Raw genomic sequence first — 19954 nt, forward strand, 5'->3', positions numbered from 1 at the left:
GGCTGGATTAAAGTTTCCTCCTTACCTCCAGAGAGCAGCGCTTAGCAGGGTTCAGGACCAGGAAGCGACGCAGGATTCCCTCGCAATCTGTGGACATGTAGAAGGGAACGCGATACTTCCCTCTTAAAACCCGCTCCCGAAGCTCCTGAAAACACATGAGGATGCATCTGGCATCACTATTGTTTCTGTGAACAAAACTAAAACAGCTTTGACCAGGATGTAGATATTATGCGCAACACAGCTGCTATGTCACCCCCACCTTTAGGTTCTGCCCATCAAACGGCAGCGACCCGCTGACCAGTGTGTACAGGATGACGCCAAGGCTCCAGATGTCCACCTCTGGACCGTCGTACTTCTTCCCCTGGAAAAGCTCTGGAGCAGCGTACGGTGGGGAACCACAGAAGGTGTCCAGCTTGCTTCCTTCAGTGAACTCATTACTGAAGCCGAAGTCTGCGATCTTTATGTTGGAGTCGGCGTCGAGCAGCAGGTTCTCCGCCTAAAGGACACAACAGAGACAGCAGGGTAAGACGAGATGTTTAAATATTTTTCCTCTTACAGGAATAAATAGAACGCTGAAGAAGACTCAAGCAAAGATTTAACACACCTTCAAGTCTCTGTGAACAATATTCTTCTGGTGACAGTAGTGCACAGCAGAAACAATCTAGGAGAAACCAGAGAAGATAAATGCTCAATTAGAATAAACTATAACAAAGAAAAACATTAATTAGCTCCAGCTTGGACTGGAGGTAAATATCCCAGGGTAGCTACAAATGTGCATTTTCAAAACATAAGATCCTGATTTAAAATACAGGATTTTCTATGTGTTGTTAAAAAAAAAAAAAAGACATTTTGAATATAAAACATCAAAGACTATGGAAATCCCCCTAAATTTATGTAGGTGTGCAGCTATTGATTATTTAGCAATCGATTAATCGAGATTATTTTTTAGGTTGATCGATTCAACAAAGATGAGGTACGTTTAGCAAATTAATATTTCTGAATAAGCATTTGGAATGTAGAAAAAAAATAAAGATCATTATTGCATGGTGCGAAGTTTCAAAATGACAGGGAAGCGTGTTTTGGCGTCATGTTATGTTAAATACATGAGACACCAAAGTTACCAGTCTCTTGATGGGATTTATTCACTAGAGAATAAATCAAGTGATTTTATAATACTAAAAAAAGAAATATAAAAAAAACAGAGTTATGTATTGTTCTTTGCCTCACCACCTGACAGGACACTTCAACTTCTGCAAGATGTTGACTTTTTCACATTTTTGACACCGTGCGCCTTCCGTAGAATTATGGGCTTAATAGTGAGGCACCAGTCCGCGCTTCTAGTTTATTTGTAATTCTTTTAGCCCATCACTAGATGGGTGTAAATTTTACACCCTGAGGCTTAAAAAAAAAAAAAATCAACAACCTGCTCTGCAGTTTTTATAAAACAATTCAATCACTGCTTTGCAAATAGAGATTTAAAATCAACAATTTAAATCATTTGTCAAGTTTTTTGTTTGTTTTTCTTTAACAGCTTTCTTTAACAATTCCAAAATCCTGCTTGGGCATTGGGGTTGTCTAAAGATTTTTCTGTCTCTCAATCAGCTAGAAAAAAGAAAAAAAAATGACAGGTGTTAGTTGTGAAGACGGAAAACTGAAGACCCCCTCACAAAGACCTGAGAACGAGTTCAGTTTTAGCAGTAGCATCAATTGGAAATATTCACTTTACAAGGAACAGGAAATGTGTTTAATTTGTCATTTAATATTACTTGTGTTGCTTTCATCAGCCCTGATGTGACAACTTTCAGGTAATGAAACAGATTTATGCTTTTTCTGAAACTCCTCTTACATTTTCTTTTATATTTATACAGAGGCCCGTTTATTATCTAAAAAGAAAAAAAAAAACTAACTGAATGAGGGGAACTATCTTCAACATAAACCAGGGGTACGAATTATTTTGGTTTGATTGTATATGAGTACAAACAGACAGTGATCTGTATGACCTTCATACTAGAGAAAATAATTTTCTGCAAAACAAGGCTACTATGATTAGGTTGGGTCAGCCTTTTATCTTTGAGAAGTGCACACATTACAGTTCTTATCTGTGAAAGGTAAAACTAGGGAAACAATATGCAAAACATTGTTTGTTGTTTAACTGACCTGTCTGAATTTGGCTCTGGCCTCTTTCTCTTTCATTCTGCCGTGAGCCACGAGGTAGTCAAACACTTCGCCTGCAGAAACAACCAAAAACAAAGCACACAGAGTAATTTAGAAAGAAAAAAAAGAGAAAGTGTGTCTTGCTTTACTTCAAAGGTTTGTTATATCCCGATGCAAATAATCTGGTTAAACAATGCACTATTCTTTAAGACTTTGGACTTTGATTTTCCCTGTAAATGTAAAGCTGTATGCATAAATTTGACCTTGTGTGGAGTAGACCACTAAGAGCAGCTTAAGCAGGGTATCAGTCAGCACAACAAAAGATGACGGCGAAAAACAAAACAGCAGACTCACTTTTTTTTTAAGACAAGGAGATTTCTCTAATGAAAATTAAGTTTCCGGCCTGAATTAATTAGCAAATTAGACTTTAAAGCTGAGAAGCGATAAAGCTAAGTAACAAAATTCAATAGTTGGCATGGGCAACATTTGGTGGAACGTCTACGCACCTCCGCTGGCGTACTCCATGACGAGGTAAAGAGTCTTCTCCGTCTCAATCACCTCAAAAAGCTGGACTGTAAAACAGAAGATGAGAGGTTAAAAGGAATGTCACCATGGAAACGGACGGGAACTCACACGATCAGCGTTGGTAGAGGAACCCACCTATGTTGGGATGGTTCAGAGTTTTCATGATGCGTACCTCTCGAAACAGCTGAAAAAGAGACAAATATTTAAAACATTCAATTAAATAACATTTCAAAGAACAAAAAAAACCTACATGTGTCACTTGAACTCTTAACCCTTTCCTCCCCATGATAATAAATACTAATGAATTTATTCACAGCTTATCTGGCCATACTGACAGATACCGCCCCTCTTGCTCTATGTAGATTTTCCTGCATACTCAGCATTAATAACAGGCTGATCATTGCATCCAAGGTGTGTCTTGCCCAAGGACAGTCAGAAAAGATGAGGAAGTAAAAAAATCCAACCCCTAACCTTCCAACTGGCAGGCAGCCAATCAAACTCCAGGCCCACAAGTCCCCCTTACAACTAGAATTCACTATTTAGAGATCACTTAATTTATATACAAAACTGATTGATTGATTGACTTTATTGATCTCACATTGGAGAAATGTACTGGATATATCAGCTCAAATAGTCAAAAGAGAAGAAGAAGACAGGGATATTGCACAGGCTGTTTACATGGTTAATTATATAGATGGATATTTATATATATAGTTATTGCACTGGGTGTCAAATATAGAGAAACAGGTTAATGCACAGGCTATCATATAGTAATTGCACATTATACATTGCACAAGTTATTGCCAACCATGAATGACCTTAGTATAATCAGATGAAGATATGATTTTAAATGAGATTAATATTCATATATCCCCATTACTAAACAAAACAAACAAAAAATAAAAGCAGTAATATTAGGGTCCATTATTCAAGCTGCCAAATCCAACTAAAATTAATTCAGTAAAAAAAATAAAAATAAATTATTAATTAAATGATTGTTTATTTTTTATTTAAATAGCTTAGATGAAGTTATATAATGTATTACCACTGCCATAGAAACACCATGTGAAATGAGTCACTCAATGCTTACAGAAGCAGCATTTTTGCAAAAAAAGAAATGAGAAGCAAAACAACTGTGCAAGAGAAAAAAAAAACACGTGCATGAATTGTTAGATGGGTGTAGAGATAAAAAGATGGTTGTATGGATAAAAAGTTTAGCTCTAGCAGAGGAAACCTTGGCTTCTCTCTCTGAAGGGACAATTTCACCTAATTCAGACGGATCATAAGGCCTTCCCGGCCCAACAGGAACTAACACTTCCTGCAATAAATTTGCATCAGTATCAGAAAATTATTTCAGCCGAATTCTATCTGGATGTGTTTGGTTTTTAGACACAATAAATTTATCTGAAGGAACACTGATGGACTCGACCAAGTCAGCAGACTTGGTGCTTGGCATGTTTTGCGTTACTCTGCAGAAACCACATGTCTTAATAGTAGAGTGGAAAACTGTCCTTTCCCTTTCAGATATTAGCTTGATTAAACCATGAAGCAAAGTTTATTTTACATTCATATTTAAATTAATCTTTGGTCATTTATGGCAAAACTCTAACTTGTGTGATAAATGATTATATGAGACATCTGGAAAAAAAAAACACAGCCTCACTAAAAAGACATTACTTTATAAAAGCTCATGATGTGTGTTCTACTGAGGAATTTTCCCTGCATGATTGGAGGCAAATTCCTCTTAATTACTGAAGCAAAAGGAAAAAAAGTCTGTGGAGTAATCATGCACCACCAAAAGAAGCACATTTTCATTTGAACTTTGCTGCATACCAAGCTGCACAGATACACTTTATGCCAGTGCTGAGAAGCTTCTGTTCGGTTACTTTTGCCAACATGCACTGGAGGGATCTGCTGCTGTGCGTCAAGTAGCTAGGAGAGTCAGTTAATTTAGACTAAAGCCACATTTCCTGATCTGAAGATGTGGACCAACCCCTTGATTTGCTTAAACTTACGGAAGTTTAAGACTATGGAAATCTGGATGCGAGACAGATGGACTGGGCCTTTGTCTGTGGTAATGTTGGTGTTGTACTGGTCTACAGTGATGAAGAAAGAGCTAAGCCAAATAGCAAAGTTCTTGTTTCACTGGACCGTCTACGTTCAACAACTGGATAGACTGAGATTGCTCTGCCCTTAGAGATGGAGCAAGGAGCTCCATCATCTGGGGTAACCCCGAAATATCTGCTTCTTCTCATCAAAATAAGACACCCGAAACTTTCAGGAAGGTCTGTATATATATTGGCCAAGAAATTCCCTAGAAATAGCTAGGGGAGGGATTCCGGGGTTCCCTACTAGACTTGTTGCCAATATGGAGCACCTACTAATCTGTTGCCCATCATCAAATAAGATGAAGGCAGTGTATGGATGAATCAATATTCCTTCTTCCTTATGCCAACCACTTTGTGTGAGTGCATTTGAAACAATGTCCAGGTCTGAAAACACCTTCTTAAATTCTCCAGTCAGATTGCTTGTAATTGGGGCTAAAAAAAAGGTTAATCTTTAGATTCCCCAAGAGGATATCTTGCAGTGAATTTTAGTCAAGCTGGAAGGGGTCTGTTAGGATGTAGTGTGCATTGCTACTGCAAATTGCCTCCGGGACGCATAAAAACCGTCCAATCAGATGCCCCTAAGTTTCCATAGTGACGTAACACACAATAAATCCTTACTTAAATAGGATGATCGTTGTCGGTTTTGCACCTGTTATCACTTGAGCACCTCTTTGTAGATCCCTCACAGTACGCCGGCTAATTGAACATGCAATCTTTTGTTTGCTCAAGCAATTTTTACCTTCTTATTTGGGATCTTACAAGATCTGGGCCTTTGTCTACAAAATTTCATTGAATTTACTTCCAGTTCTTGTGCCAGGTTATCTTTTCAGAGCTCCTAGATTGAGATGGAGAACTGCCATAAACAAAGAGACGTCCACAGGGAATGTGTGTAATTGAATTAAGTGCAGGGTGCATCAGCTGTTCATGTGAGCTTTAAGAAGAAATATCGACTGGGGTCGCCCTGTCATTCCCTCTCTCCTGCTCATTTTCCTTTCCTGCGTTTTTATGCCAATCTTTCCACGCTTTTTGGTCCATTAAGTGGGACATGTAATTCGTAATCACTGCTTAAACATGTGGAGATAAAATTAGGAACTTGAGATTGTTTCTGACACAGAACATAGAAACTTAAAATACAGCAAGCTTAGCTAGTAGAAAGGAAATTGTTGACTCATGGGTATTGATCCGATCAATGCTCAGCTCATGCTGCTGTAAGGATGTAACGGTAATGTGTGCGAGCGTGCGTGTGATGGTGGTGGGGGGTTAAATAAATCATTCAGGATAAGGAGCATGACATTTGTCGTTATTTTCCTAGATCAGTCTTTTCAGCCCTCCTGTGTTTACCGTCATATAAATGACTTCCTGTTTCTCTCGCAGGGGGGGGGCGTTCCTGCGTCACAGTTGCCATGAACACCCAGGTATTAATCCCTGGGCTTAGATTTTCTGCTCCCAACAGGACCGTGGGAAGCCACAGAACGCCAAACACAATGCACGAGCCGCACACTAAGCCTGCTGACAGCTGTGCTCACGTGCAGCAGATACAAAATAATCTATATCAACAGAGGGGTGTGCTAACCTTCAACTCTTTCCCCTCTCTCTGTTATATCCCCGTACATAACTGATCCTTGGTTTCCAGCCAGGAAACAAGCACTCATGGTTCCCCACAAGGACTTATATTAATCAAATAAATAACAGGCGGTGAAATTTCTGTTTCTACCGTTCTTAAGAAGTTTGCACTTAGGTGAGTTTTTATAAAGCAGTGTGTTGGTGCACTTGCAGGAAAAGGATGTAAATATAAATAAATGAAGCATTTAGGATAATTTACTAGTACTTGTATTAATACACATTGCCATCAAATCTGTGCTGCACTGCAGTACACAAAGCATGCATAATGCCGCCTTTAAATTGCAGCCAAGGAACAGATAACAAAAAAAACAGAAATGAACCCTCAACTCAAACATTAAGTCATTTGTTGTGAAAAGCCCTTAGTTTGATATTGGGTTTAAAAGCTAAATGAGAATCTAGAGCTACGATAGTGAAGCCGCGCTTCAGTCAGTAAATGGTTACTATTTACAGCAGCTTAGTATTTGTTCTGTAAAAGGCTTTAGGCAAGAAATTATGGCAGCAATTACGCATCATGAGGACACTCTGCATAATTACTCCTATAGTGCCCTTTAGCAAAGACGTAGAGACATGCCATAGAGTCAAAATGGCAGAAATTAATTCACCTAGATAAACCAAATGCTTGCTAAGATTCATTTCACACCAGAATACACTAGAATGTTTAAAATCAAAAAGCTAGAATAGACTCTATGGCATCTTGCTCAGGTTTTCTGGGGTGCAGTGGCCTACATGTTATGCATGACAGAATGTGGATCCATTTCTAAATGTAGGCTGCATTGTTTAAATGATCATGGTTGCAGGTTATGAGTGTTGTAGCTCAAGCAGGGAAGGTGGGAACCACCTAAAGGGCTAGGGTACCAGAGAACCTGAAGTTGGAATGGCCTCCCGCTTGGGCACAATATATCTAACAGTAATGACTGTAGGTATGTCACTGTACCTAGCATTATAACTGAAAAGTACTAACTAGGTTCAGTATTTAGGAATTCTGCTTGTTATAAAAGTGTGACCAATTGGATGGACATCCACTGACCCTTATGTCCACATTTCTGAGATGATAAAGATCACAGAGAGTGATAAAGTCACAATAGGGTCCAAGTAAGTTATAGTGGAGCTTTCGGTACCTTGGTTTCTATGTGGAATGTGTCCAACGTAAACAAAAGAAGCGCACCATGCAGCCTAGAAAGGTCTTCTAGGGCACAGTGAGGTCCCCAACAACAGGCAATAAACCTGGTGACTTTCTTGACTCTCTTTTAGCATGCAAATGCCTAAGTAGAGATGTCTAGTTTGTTTATTAGTGCTTGTAGAATATCTACACCTACAAGGCTCGGTTAACAGAGAATATGCTGGTAATTACAGGGTAAAGCATGGAGGGGAAGAGATCTGCTCCTGAGTTAGTCTTTTTTATTATTATTGTTGTCCAACACAAATCTTACAAGTTTCACAACAGATCTGAAATATATATTTAAAACTAAGAATAACACATTTTTTAAAATAAATTTTAGGGACCTTATCCAGAGTTTTGGAATTAATAATATAATCAGCAGAGGGCATCAAAATTTGCCCTAAAAAAATTTGACAATTACATCACGTCCTCCTAATCACTCAAGCTATTTAAAATCACTGCAGGAACAGGAGTCCAGAAGGTTAAACATTATGCATGTAAGCTGAACTTTTATCCCTTATGTATCTTTGAAGCCTAAACAAGCAGGACAAAAAAAACCAAGCATAAGGGAGAAACTTAGGCATTGCTCCTCCTGCTCAACTGCTGTCTGTGAGCTACTTTGAAGATGAGCTGATGGGAAAACCTTCCTCCTGTGCTTTGTCAGCAGTCGTGTGTCTTTATTGTCCAAATATTCCTTTGCAAACAGGATCAAAAGCAACAAAGAGTGAAATGAGAACAATGTTGTTATGCCTAGACGCTCACAAAAGCACAATACACTGCACAACAGCTTTACAAGTTCATAAAAAGTCACAGGAGAGGGTGTGTTGCTCTGGGTTTATTAGGGCTACACACAGTCTCCGACAAACGGAGCCTGTTGTTTCTGGTTCTGCTCTATATCTTGTCATTCTTGGATCCCTGTTCCTGTGGCCCAAACCTCCCCCCATCCCCTACACGACCGCCTTCTTTGTTCGCTTGTCTGGAATTTAGCTCCTGGCTAATGGGGCCTGGGCAAGGGACAACACATACTTCCATGACATTAAATAGCGACCTAAACTCTGCTCCGCCTGGAGACATCCACTTCACTACTGTGCATGAATACAAAGATTAATGGCCGCCTGATCTTAGACTAATATCAGGGTTTCCGAATGTCTCCTAGATGAAACACGTTGAGCAAATAAAAACAGTCACATAGGATCCCTTTAAGACAAACAAAAGCATAGGATTTAAAAACCAGAAATAAAATACTTTAATATAACAGGAGCAATGACGGTTGACAATGGCTGTTTCTTTCGTTGCCTCTTAGCATCACCTTCATTTTAACAGATGTTGTTTTAATTTAAAACCTCCAGACTTGACCTGTTGAAGCTTTACAGATCTCTGCATTTGGCTCATTAAACCAAGTAAACTTTAGTTAAAACTTTATAATCCATAAGAAAAATGGTTTCATCCTTGCAACTAATCCCTTAAACTGTTTATTAATAGCAGTAGAGCATATTTTTAACCCAGCAGGCAAAACCTTACTTCAACCCTAGATCAGTGGCGGTCCCAGAAAATAAACTAAAACTAAAAGGAACCCAACCATTTCAGGGTCAATCTTTACTGATAAAAACGAACCAACAGGAAAATAAACCTGCACAGCATCTATATTTACCAAATGAATTACTGGAGACAGACCACATTATTATGACACCCATGCTAAAAAGCTACGCACAAATTTACACATTTATGCCATTTAAAATAATCTATGGTTTTACATAATATATACTTTAAATTGGTTGAGCAGTTGTTGTTTAATTTTATTTACTGTGCTTAAAACAAACCTTGATGACCGCAGAGACATACTTTCCACTTAAAACATAAAACCTAGTTCATACAAGAGCATGAATTCTCCATTACTCTTTTTTAATTGTAGTTTATTGTTGTGAATAATTAATTGCTGTATTTCTGTGCCAGTTTTTGGTTAATATACCAACTATAATATGCCAAAGTAGCTTGATGTCACTGGTGCCACCCTCTGGTTTAAAGGAAAACTACTTGTTCCAGAGATGGTGAATGGGCTATATCCCCAACTCACCAATTCCTGAACTCCAGCCAGCTCTTTTGTTTCCTCTCTTTCATTACAGGACAGACTAATTAATCCAGGTGTGTCTGGCCAGTGTTCTCATGATTACTGAGTTCAGACACACCTGGATTTATCAGTCGGTCCAGTAATGAATGGCAGGAAATAAAGTTCAGGAGGTAGTGGAATCGGGCATATAATCCATTACATCCACATTGAAACAACAAACACTTGGAAGGGGTGGCCCCAGGTGTGGCCAATGATTACCAAGGGGTGGCCATGCGGCCCCCCCTCTTTAGCTCCGCCCCTGCTCTGGATGAATATTATAAGAAAGTCCTCTACGTCATCTTATACTTTTATTTTTTAACCTTATATTTGTTTAGAAGGTTTTAATTTTTTAAAACTACTACTTAGAAAATTTGATGTATTTTAAAAGAAAGTAAAAGAAACAAGATCTGAGGAACGTCTCCTGTCTACAAGGTCTCCCAAAGGATTCATTCTGTCTTTTATTTTTTTTATTTCTCCTGTACAGCAGCAACTACAAGAGAACCAAAGAGTTCTTTTTTTCAATCAAACACACCGATACACGAGAAAGAAGGTCCACATTTTTCTAGGTTTTGAAGAAAAGCATGTCTAATTATATAAATCAATGTGAAACCTCCTGTGTTTATTAAGCATTTGAACTGGAAGGTCATGGAAGCATCTACATTTTCCTCACTCTATTGTTCCATGCTTATCCAGACACGAAAAATAAGCCTATACTTTTGAAAAAGATGCATGTTTTTTTTTTTTTTTAAATACTAACAAGTGGGCAGCAAAGCTTGTTTAGTAGAACAAAAATCATGAACACTGCCTGTGCATGGATGTTAAAACTGACAAAGCCTTCCACTTCCGCCCTTAAGACTCACTGTAGCTCATAACAATGACAAATGTGTCTAGTTGGAACATTTCATAATACCACATTTCAACATTACTGACAAAGTGTGACGTCAGTAGCAAAGAAGGCGACTGTTCGACAGTCCCTCTGTTCCCAAAGCTTTTTCACATTTTTGTGGAGTGAACTTTGGCGCTCTGAACAACGAAGCTTACAGCTGTGATTACAGTGGGTTTTTACAAAAACAACACGCCTGGGAAGAAAGCAGAGCTTGATGCTACTGGAAAAACAGATTTTTATGAAGGAAATACAATAAAGAAGAAGGGAAAGGGGGGTGGAATAGATTTTACAAAGCAAATCCCCAAGAAAGAGGAACCAAAAGAAAGAGAAGCAGATATGATGCTTGATATATATTTATATCTTTATATAAGGGGTGATTAAATATTGTCACCATTGTTATTGGCCACTCCTTTTTGTTAAATGTTTAAGTAATGGTTAAAAAAAAACTGTTAGTTTCCATCTTGGTGCTGAGAATGGTTTCTAGAGGAGTTATGGTTGGTCATGTGGAGTTTGTTTAGTCATGTGACAATCAGAGTGACGCAGAGATGGGTTATGTGGTATCCAAATGAAGCAGAGAAACAATGTCAGGGGCGTGGTCACTGTTTTACGTTGCCATTAGGGTGAGGAAGTACATTGCTCAAAAAAATAAAAGGAACACTTAAATAGCACATCCTAGATCTGAATGAATGAAATTTTCTCATCTAATTCTTGTTCTGTAAAAGTTGAATGTGCTGATAACAAAATCACACAAAAATCCTCAATGGATATTAGATTTATTAACCAATGGATGCCTGGATTTAAGTGGAAAAACACACTACAGGCTGATCCAACTGTGATGTAATGCCCTTAAAACGATCAAATTGAGGCTCAGTATTATGTGAGGCCTCCACACCTCTGTATGACCTCCCTACAATGCCTCGACATGCTCCTACTGAGGTGGCTCCTGATGGTCTCATGAGGGTTCTCATTCATCTGCCAACTCCTGAACAGTCTGTGATGCATCGTGACATTTGTGGATGGATCGAAACATGATGTCCCAAATGTGCTCAATTGGATTTAGGTCTGGGGAACGAGCAGACCAGACCGTTTGAGGGTCATGACCTCACATTCTGGAGGTCATTTTGCGGGGCTCTGGCAGTGCTTCTCCTGTTCCTCATTGCACAGAGGTGGAGGTAGTGGTCCTACTGCTTAAGTGGGTTGTAGAGTCCGCCTCATGCTACCACTAGTGTGAAAGCACCACCAACACTCAAAAGTGACCAAAACATCAGCCAGAAAGCAGTTGTCTGTGGTCCCCACCTGTAGAACCACTCCTTTACTGAGTGTCTCTTACTAATTACCAATAATTTCCACCCGTTTTCTATTCCATTAACAGAACAAGTGGACAGTTTGATTTTAATTTAATTAGTTATTTACATGTAACCTTTTTTTAGCATTGAAAAATAACATAATTTAATGTAAATCATGTAAATACTGCCAAAAAATCAACGCTAATATATATACCAATATTGGCCCAAACTTGTAGATCGGTGCATCTCTTGTGCTAGATTTAATTCTGATCACCTCTAAGTGGATCAGCAGATAGAACCAACAATGGAAATCATTCATGAGAACGTTTTTTGTTGGTAAATAACCGTTTTCTATATTCAACCCCATTTATTTTTCTATATCTAAACACTAAACATATCAAAAAAGCTAAAATAAAGATAAAGAAAGCAATATGTTTATATGAACATAAAATCAGTAAAGTTTAAATCTGTGCAGTTTTGGTAGCAGTGATGTCTAAGACAAATATAATAGCACTGAGCTGCTGGTAATGGTTCCCATCAACTAAAATCCTATAATCCTGGTTTGTTAAAACAGGATTTATCCTGTAACAACAGCCTGACACTGTTTGTGACTCATGAGAGAAAATTTGAGGTTTGTGGAAAGAGGGCAATACACAACTTTTTCGATAATTTTTTTAAGCTAATTAAAATGAGATTCATGTACACTGAATATATTTTTCCCAGCTTCTGCTGTGTTGCTGACTGTCGTTTTTTTTTTAATCATAAACAAATGTTGATATGCAGCCGTGCACAAGTGGCACTAATAGAAACATTTATCAAACAGCACTAATCTGCACTGACTTATTATTATTGTTCCCGTAATGTAACGACAGATAATCATGTCAATGAGTTTTAAGACGGTTCCTCTTATGTGTCATAATAGTAACAACACATGATAAATACATTATAAAGATGTTTTAGTAAAGGTAATATGTGTTAAACATGTATTTGTGCCTTTTTTCTTTTCAATTTACAGAAGCACTTCTTTGGAAAAACCAACCTTTCGTTTGTATTCAGGATCCTGATGTTTTCTAGGAGGAATTATTCTGATCCTAAAGAAATTTTGCACTTGATAAAACCCTGAATCTTTTCCTCAGGTATTGGAGCTCATTGCTTTGTTAAAGCACAAGAGATTGAGAGTTTTGTGGATGTATTCTGCAGCCTCATTGTGTTGTAGGCTGCAGGGCGTAGCTTTATGCCAGCAGTGTCCTGTCAGCATTATTGTGGGGAGTGTAGGACATGGGGATTGCTACCAGGTGCCGCAATCACCACGTCAGTTATTGTGGGGGATGTCAATTATGTAGAAACATAGAAAGTAAATATAAAAAGATAAGCACAGTGAAGTTGGATTAGTAGTGGTAGTGGCGTTTGATGCAGCAAGCGTAGGGTTGTCAGTTCAGGCCTCGGGTCTCAGTTTCATTGTGTCCACTTCATCCAAATTGCTCACTGATGGGGGGCAGTTTATGGCAGCCTCGCTTCTGTCAGCGAGCCCCAGGGCAGCAGTGGCTACAATGTAGCTTTGGTCAAGTCGCCTGACTTAAAAAAGCACTATATATGTAAAGGTAATTTACCATAATCAATGCAGATTTTAAAACTGTTTGTTTTAAAGATAACAGAGATCTTCTGAGATGCTCCTACTCCTCTTTGCTGGGGCAGCAGAGACACCCAGACTTCTCTCACCCCAAACACCTTGCCCAGCTCCTTTGGGGGAAGCCTGAGATATTCCAAGGCCAGCTGAGAAACAGAGACCCTGCAGTGTGTCCCAGGCCGCCACCCTCCAGGCCTCCTTCCTGAATGATGTGCATGGAACACCTCCTGGTGGAGGCGTCTTGTGGCTATCTGAAACAGAACTAAGCCTCTGTTTAAGCCGACTCCTTTTAATGTGGAGGAGCAGCTGCTTGCCTCAGAGCCCATCATCTAATAATGGTTGATTTATACTCAGAAACCAGGTCATCTGCGTGTGTCGCAGTAAAAGCAAATGTGCCCCCGCCCCTTCTGCAGACACTCTGGTGAATCTCTCAGAAATTGTAGGTGACCACATACAGTGACAGTAGGCCTCTAATTTGGTCAAATCCACATCCGCTCTACACTATCCGCATTTCCTGTTTGGTACAGTACAGGCTTGTTTTGTTTTTATTACTGCCATTGCGTAAAACGACTTGTGAAAATGGACCAGCTAGAAGAGCGAGGTGCGTGAGAACTCTGGGACCCTTTTTCCACCTGGATCCCCGCTCTTTTTCGCCCTCATGTCCCTCCGTTGACCCCAATTCCTTACTGCCTCGGCCGTCTAGATCCACTGCTAGTTCCTGATTGTCCCTCTTGCGTTGTGGCGTGGAATAACATAGCGCAGATCACTTTTCAATATTGGGCATAAATCAAAAATACCTACGACAAGCTCACTGCGACACACTGCTGCAGGACTATAACCAACCCTTAAGGGAGTGACCGGCCACGTTGGAAAAAGCTTTTTCCAGCTACTTGTTTCCGAGATCTCATTATTTTGGTGAGGACAAATATTTCATGACCAAAGGTGAGGGAAGCACGTAAACCGACCAGAAAACCAACCAGCCAGTTTTGTGTTTTGGCTGATTCTTTCTCCACAACAGCCGACTGATCCGACGTCCTCCTTACTTCCCACTGGCTTAGTGATTTGTTTATCTCCAGCCCTGAGACCCTGAGATTTCTATTACTTAAAGCAGGAACTTGCTGCAACGCGAAGAGGGAAAACCACCTTTTTCTGATCTAGAAATATGCATTAGACCCCTAAAATATATAATTTCACAAAAGAAATGTCCATATTTGAGATGGGGTGGGGGAGTGATGTCATCAATTAGTACATTTGGGTGTCGTCAGCTGGCCTGCCTGGACAGTTTATTTAACTCGATAAGAACGTATCCATGTGCCGTGTGTGGCTGTTCTAGAGGAAATGAATGTGCTTTTTCAGTAAAGGTGAAGGTAAAGCAAACTAAGGACAATTCCAGGCAAACTTTTAGTCAGCAGTGCAGCTAATGAACAAAGAAACACTTATTCAGAGTGTGAGAACTGCTGTTAAAAAGTCACACAAACTGCAGGAGACGGCAATCATCATGGGAAATAAATCTATTTATCAGAGATGTCCATATAAGGACCTTTTTGTCACTGACATTTTCAGGTCATTTTAAACGTAACTGAAAAAAATGTACCTGACAGTCATGACTTTGCTTGAAAGCTCAGTTGCTTTAAGATGCAGGACCTAACTAAGTAAATTATATTAAAAAAAATATATTATATATATATATTTAAATATGTACATTTTTATATCTTAATCAATACAAAGGTGTAGGAGAGGGGACAGGAAGGGTATCTGCTCCCCACCTCCCGCCACAGTGCAGACGTTTTGTGAGTGATTGACAGGTCGAGTCGCGGGAGTGGAGATGCATTGGAGAGAGAGAGAGAGAAAGAGAGAGACAGCGCAAGAACGTCCTTTTTCCAGGACCTGGTTTAGCTACAAGGCTTTGCTGACTGCATTTAGTGAGACTTGGTCCTTAAGGTCTCTGAATAGGGTGTGTAACATTGGTTGGGCTGAAAACAGCATAATTGCTGTTTTATTCACCCTCATTCAAGCCTGGTTAAGAGCCCTAGAATGAAACAACAGGTCTACTTCCTTTTATGTAGATGAGCTGTGCGTTGATTGGTTGGTTTAAAACGAGCGATGCTGCTGAGCAAAGACACATCATAACAACAAGCACTCACTCATTACAACATCAAGATTTTTGATTTGGTAAGGTGACCAGACCTCCTCTTTTTCCTGGACATGTCCTACTTTTCATACCAAAAAAATGTCCGGGGGGAATGAATATCTATCTATCTATCTATCTATCTATCTATCTATCTATCTATCTATCTATCTATCTATCTATATATATACACATATATACATATACATATATACATATACACACACACATATACAAATCGATACAGGAACTGAAAGATGACTATTATATTAGTCAGCTGAAAATCACAATATTTCACCAAATAAATTTCTTCCTACAATCCTATTGGTCACATCTTTCTGCCATTAGTCTATGAACCATTATTAGATGAACTTTTTAGTGCACTTGAATTAATCTGACTTAATTGCGGATTTTATTAAGCTGAGTGAGCCATTTTAAACCACCATGCAGCAGTTTTCTTATAACTCTAAGCCTGCTGCTATACCTGATTCTTTTTCTATTCTATTTATATGTAGAAATACAATGTATTATTTATATTTGAGACAGAAATACATCATGTACATACTGTGTTAATCAGTCGGGGAAGGGTTTAGTAAGAACCTCCTTCCTTAAGCTCCCTTCATTATTTTTCCCCTTCATTATTTTTCAGAGCTCATAAACGTTATTCATCTTTAGTTTTTAGAAGGTAACTTTTACAATTAAGAGTTTAATATCTCAACATAAAGGACTACAAACAGCAGCGATGTATTAAAAAATAAAGTCGTTTCTGCAATCTTAGTTAAAACACTGTTCTTGCTAGGTTAAACCTAAGCAAGACACTGCAGCTGCTATAAAAAAAATATGCTCTCATGTGGCGGCACATCTTGTTTTTGTTTTTTAGATCACTTTCATCCAACACTAAACTCAGATTTACACAGGAGCAGACGCATCGAACCGAGTTCAGACAGCAAAGGGCTTAATCTCATTAGGGTTTTGAATGCAGCACAAGCAGTTAAAAGATCAACCTAAATATCTGTAGACAAGCATGCACAGGCTCATTACGTCAAGCCTATAGACCAGTTAGTTCCAGTGGACCGGCAGAACAACTGATGGCTGCATTACAGACAATGAGATGGAGTCTAAGTATGAATACATGCATACTGAGAGCACAAAAGGTACAAGTTCTTCACGGCACTTCAAAAGAAGTACCATTGACCAAACACTTTCAGAGTTTAAAAGAGGACCATCAAACACAGCTGCTTTGACTCTTAACAGGTTCACCCTGAAATCCTAAAATAAACTGGCATCAAAATGATTTCACCCGACAAATAAAAGAGGTAAACAGAAGCCAGATCTTTACTCCAAAGCAGATTATGTTGCATATGTTCCATAAACTTGGCTTAATAGAGAGTTTCTGCAGAAAGATTGACCAATATATCTTGCTGTAAATATGCTGTTTACATTAAACTAATTCTCTAGACCCAAAATATAGAAGACAACTCTAAAAAAAAAAGGCTACCTCTAATGAATTAGATCTGTAAATGTAGAAATTTGATCAAAACACCTTAGTAGTTATTTTTATAGTTAACATCTATTGTTTAATGAAATGATCCACAGCATGATCAAAAATAAATATCTCCAGAATATATATGCATTTCTTTTTTATATTTTTAGCACTTTGGTAATACTTTTAGGAAGTGTTCAAAAGAGCTGGATGCTACTGCAATTAAGTATATAATGGTTTCTAATAAAAAACGTTCACGTCAAAATAAGCTCAACTCTAATTAGAGCAGAAGCAGCCTAAATGGCAAATTAATTTGTTCTTATCAAGATAAAAAAGTATACATTTACAAGTGTTAAATAATATTTTTACCTGTTTTAGGACATCTTTTCTAATTTTAAGTGTAGTCTGTGCTTATTTTTTTATTCAAAAATCTTAAATCAAGAAATCTTGTTAAGTATGTTAAATCTTGCTGCATGATTAGATCATTTCATGTAGTCTGAGTAGCTTTTCGCTAGAGAAAAGCACTTGTTTCTTAGTAATTTTTTTACACCGTATTTTTGCAAAATGCATGTAACGATAGAAATTCTACATTAAAGGAGAATTTAATTAAAAAAAAAAAGCCTCTGAAATAAAAGGAACAAAATCAGACATGACAGTAGTAGCACAGGATAATATATCACTCACCTTCTGTAGGCTGGTTGGGTTAAGTTGGGTTTTATCGATGATCTTGATCGCAACCTGATAAGAGGTGACATAAACAGAGTATTAAAAAAAGAACAGAAAAAATGGGAAATACATAAAAATCCTATTACAGCCTTATTTCTCAGACCGAAGACTGATTTTTTTTTTTAAAGAATTTTTTTAGGCTCTACAGCCTTTATTTTGTTATTTTTCAAAGTATGAAGACAGAAAAGTGGTTTACAAGAGAGTGCATCTTAAAATGAGTGCATCTGTAAATAAAAATTTCTATAACTTTTAAAATATTGTGGTATGTTTATTTAAAGTTCTGCATGATGCTTTTAGTCACTGCCAGTTTTATAATGCAACATAAAGTTTTTGGATTATGCTTACATTACAAGGTGACTAACTTTTAGTACCAAATACTGTAACAAGCCATACAAAGATTATTTGGTGCTCAAAGAAAACTACTCAAAAAAAAAAAAAAAAAATAATAGGAGGATAAAGTTCAAAATATATTGTTTTACAGCACATACACTGAGCTGTAAAAATAACCCAAGAAGTCCCTGTAAGAGGTTTAACAAAATGCGGTGACCCGGTCAAAGCTGCATCATTCCCTGTAAAAATCATGAATATATGACTGACTTCAGCTTTATTTGGGTCGAACACTGCAGCTTTTCACATGATCGAGCCGTGCAGTGTTTCCTGAGCCTCCAGACATCAGCTCAACCAATATAGGTCAGTGTTTTGTTTGAGAATAAAGATGTCTGTTTAAAAGGACATGAACAGGAATTTCTTCAAAGGGTTCAAAGCCTCAATGCTGCTGCAGGTCTCTAAGCCCAAACCCTCGGAGGCTACCTCCAGCGGTTATCGAACTCGTGGCTAACATACTTTCCCAGCTTACACCAGAACAACACAGCTTTTGGATACTTTCTGGCTCACCTCTCTGCCCGTCAGTAAGTGCCGGGCCAGCTTGACTTTGGCAAAGTTGCCCTTGCCGATGGTTTTGAGCAGCCGGTAGTTCCCGATGTGTGGCAGCTCATCTGAACACAGAGCGATGGAGTTTCGACAGCGGGCGCCGAGCGAGCGGCTTGACCAGCCGGTACCTTTATCTGAGCGGCTGGCCGACAGAGAGGCATGCTGCAAAGAAGAGGGAGAACAAAGTGTTAGGCATAAGTAGGCTGCAGTCAGTAAGCCCAATTTCCAATCAGTTGTGGCGAATTTGATGAGCTGGAAGTAAAGATGACGTCTACAGATTTTTGCTTCCTTTAGAAAAATACATAGTTTGCAGGGATGTTTCCAAGGATCAAAAGGATTTTATTCATCAAATGTAGTCAGGAAAAAAGAACAATCTAATCTCACATTTTAGACTCTCTAAGCATGATGGTTCAGTGGACACAGCCATAAAATCTAGGAGAAAATATAACGGAATAATAACATTAAAGAAAACTGATGTTTATTTCATATTTAATGAATAAATCATATGGAAAATGGACAGCGAGGTAGTTAAAAGGCTGCCAGCAAAACCAAGTAAGTTACAAGAGTTTCTTCTAAGTATTATTTGTATTCTATGTGCAATAACAGCATCCTGTATTCACCATAGGCAACGCTAAGTAAAATGGTTGCTAGCTAAAACACTTTCCCTACCAAGATATAATTCAGGCTTGGATTATTATCGGCTAAGAATGTGGAATGGCTAGCCTAGAGTTCAGAACTAAGCTTTACAAATAAATCTCTGGTGTTACTTGAAGCTGTGCAGAAGAGATGATTTGGGGAAGTTTTCAGCGGTAGATCAGGTAAATATACAAAAAATGATTTGACAGCTTTATATCCAGGATGTGTGGTGTCTGCAGAGAAGGTCAGATCTGATTATCCTCTCTGCAAACCAAACCTTTTTTCTTTTCATTTTCCCTTATACCCCCTTGGTTTGGGGAAAAAAAACTGATGTCTGAGACATTAGAGCTGGAGAAACCAATTGTCAGAGGTTCATTTTTCAGATTACGAAAACCTCAGATTTTACCTTTAAAATCCACAACAGCAGGTAACATTAACAGGTCGGATGAAGTTTTGGAACTCAGCCGCAAACCTAGAAAACATTTTGCAGCTGATATAATTACTGCTGAGTAAGCCCTGGTCCCAGTATACCACTGGAAATATAAAAATCAAAATATTCTACTCCATTTACCGTAA

The 19954-nt window shown here is 38.5% G+C and overlaps 1 protein-coding gene across 3 annotated transcripts in view; it reads right to left on the minus strand.

Annotated features, from left to right (window-relative positions):
• The window catches only part of LOC107094871 (MAP/microtubule affinity-regulating kinase 4-like), a 77848-nt gene that overhangs the window by 21011 nt on the left and 36883 nt on the right, over nt 1-19954 (minus strand). For all 3 annotated transcript variants that reach the window (XM_015390744.1, XM_015390746.1, XM_015390745.1), the window contains exons 2-9: nt 18707-18904; nt 17771-17824; nt 2815-2863; nt 2661-2726; nt 2158-2228; nt 605-661; nt 260-496; nt 26-145 (exon numbers count right to left, since the gene is read on the minus strand). In XM_015390744.1, coding sequence (XP_015246230.1) covers nt 26-145; nt 260-496; nt 605-661; nt 2158-2228; nt 2661-2726; nt 2815-2863; nt 17771-17824; nt 18707-18904 — 852 coding nt within the window. The remainder of the gene's footprint in view (nt 1-25; nt 146-259; nt 497-604; nt 662-2157; nt 2229-2660; nt 2727-2814; nt 2864-17770; nt 17825-18706; nt 18905-19954) is intronic.

Source organism: Cyprinodon variegatus, unplaced genomic scaffold (assembly GCF_000732505.1).
Source record: "Cyprinodon variegatus isolate N-32 unplaced genomic scaffold, C_variegatus-1.0 Scaffold510, whole genome shotgun sequence".
In the NCBI taxonomy this organism is placed as follows: domain Eukaryota; kingdom Metazoa; phylum Chordata; class Actinopteri; order Cyprinodontiformes; family Cyprinodontidae; genus Cyprinodon; species Cyprinodon variegatus.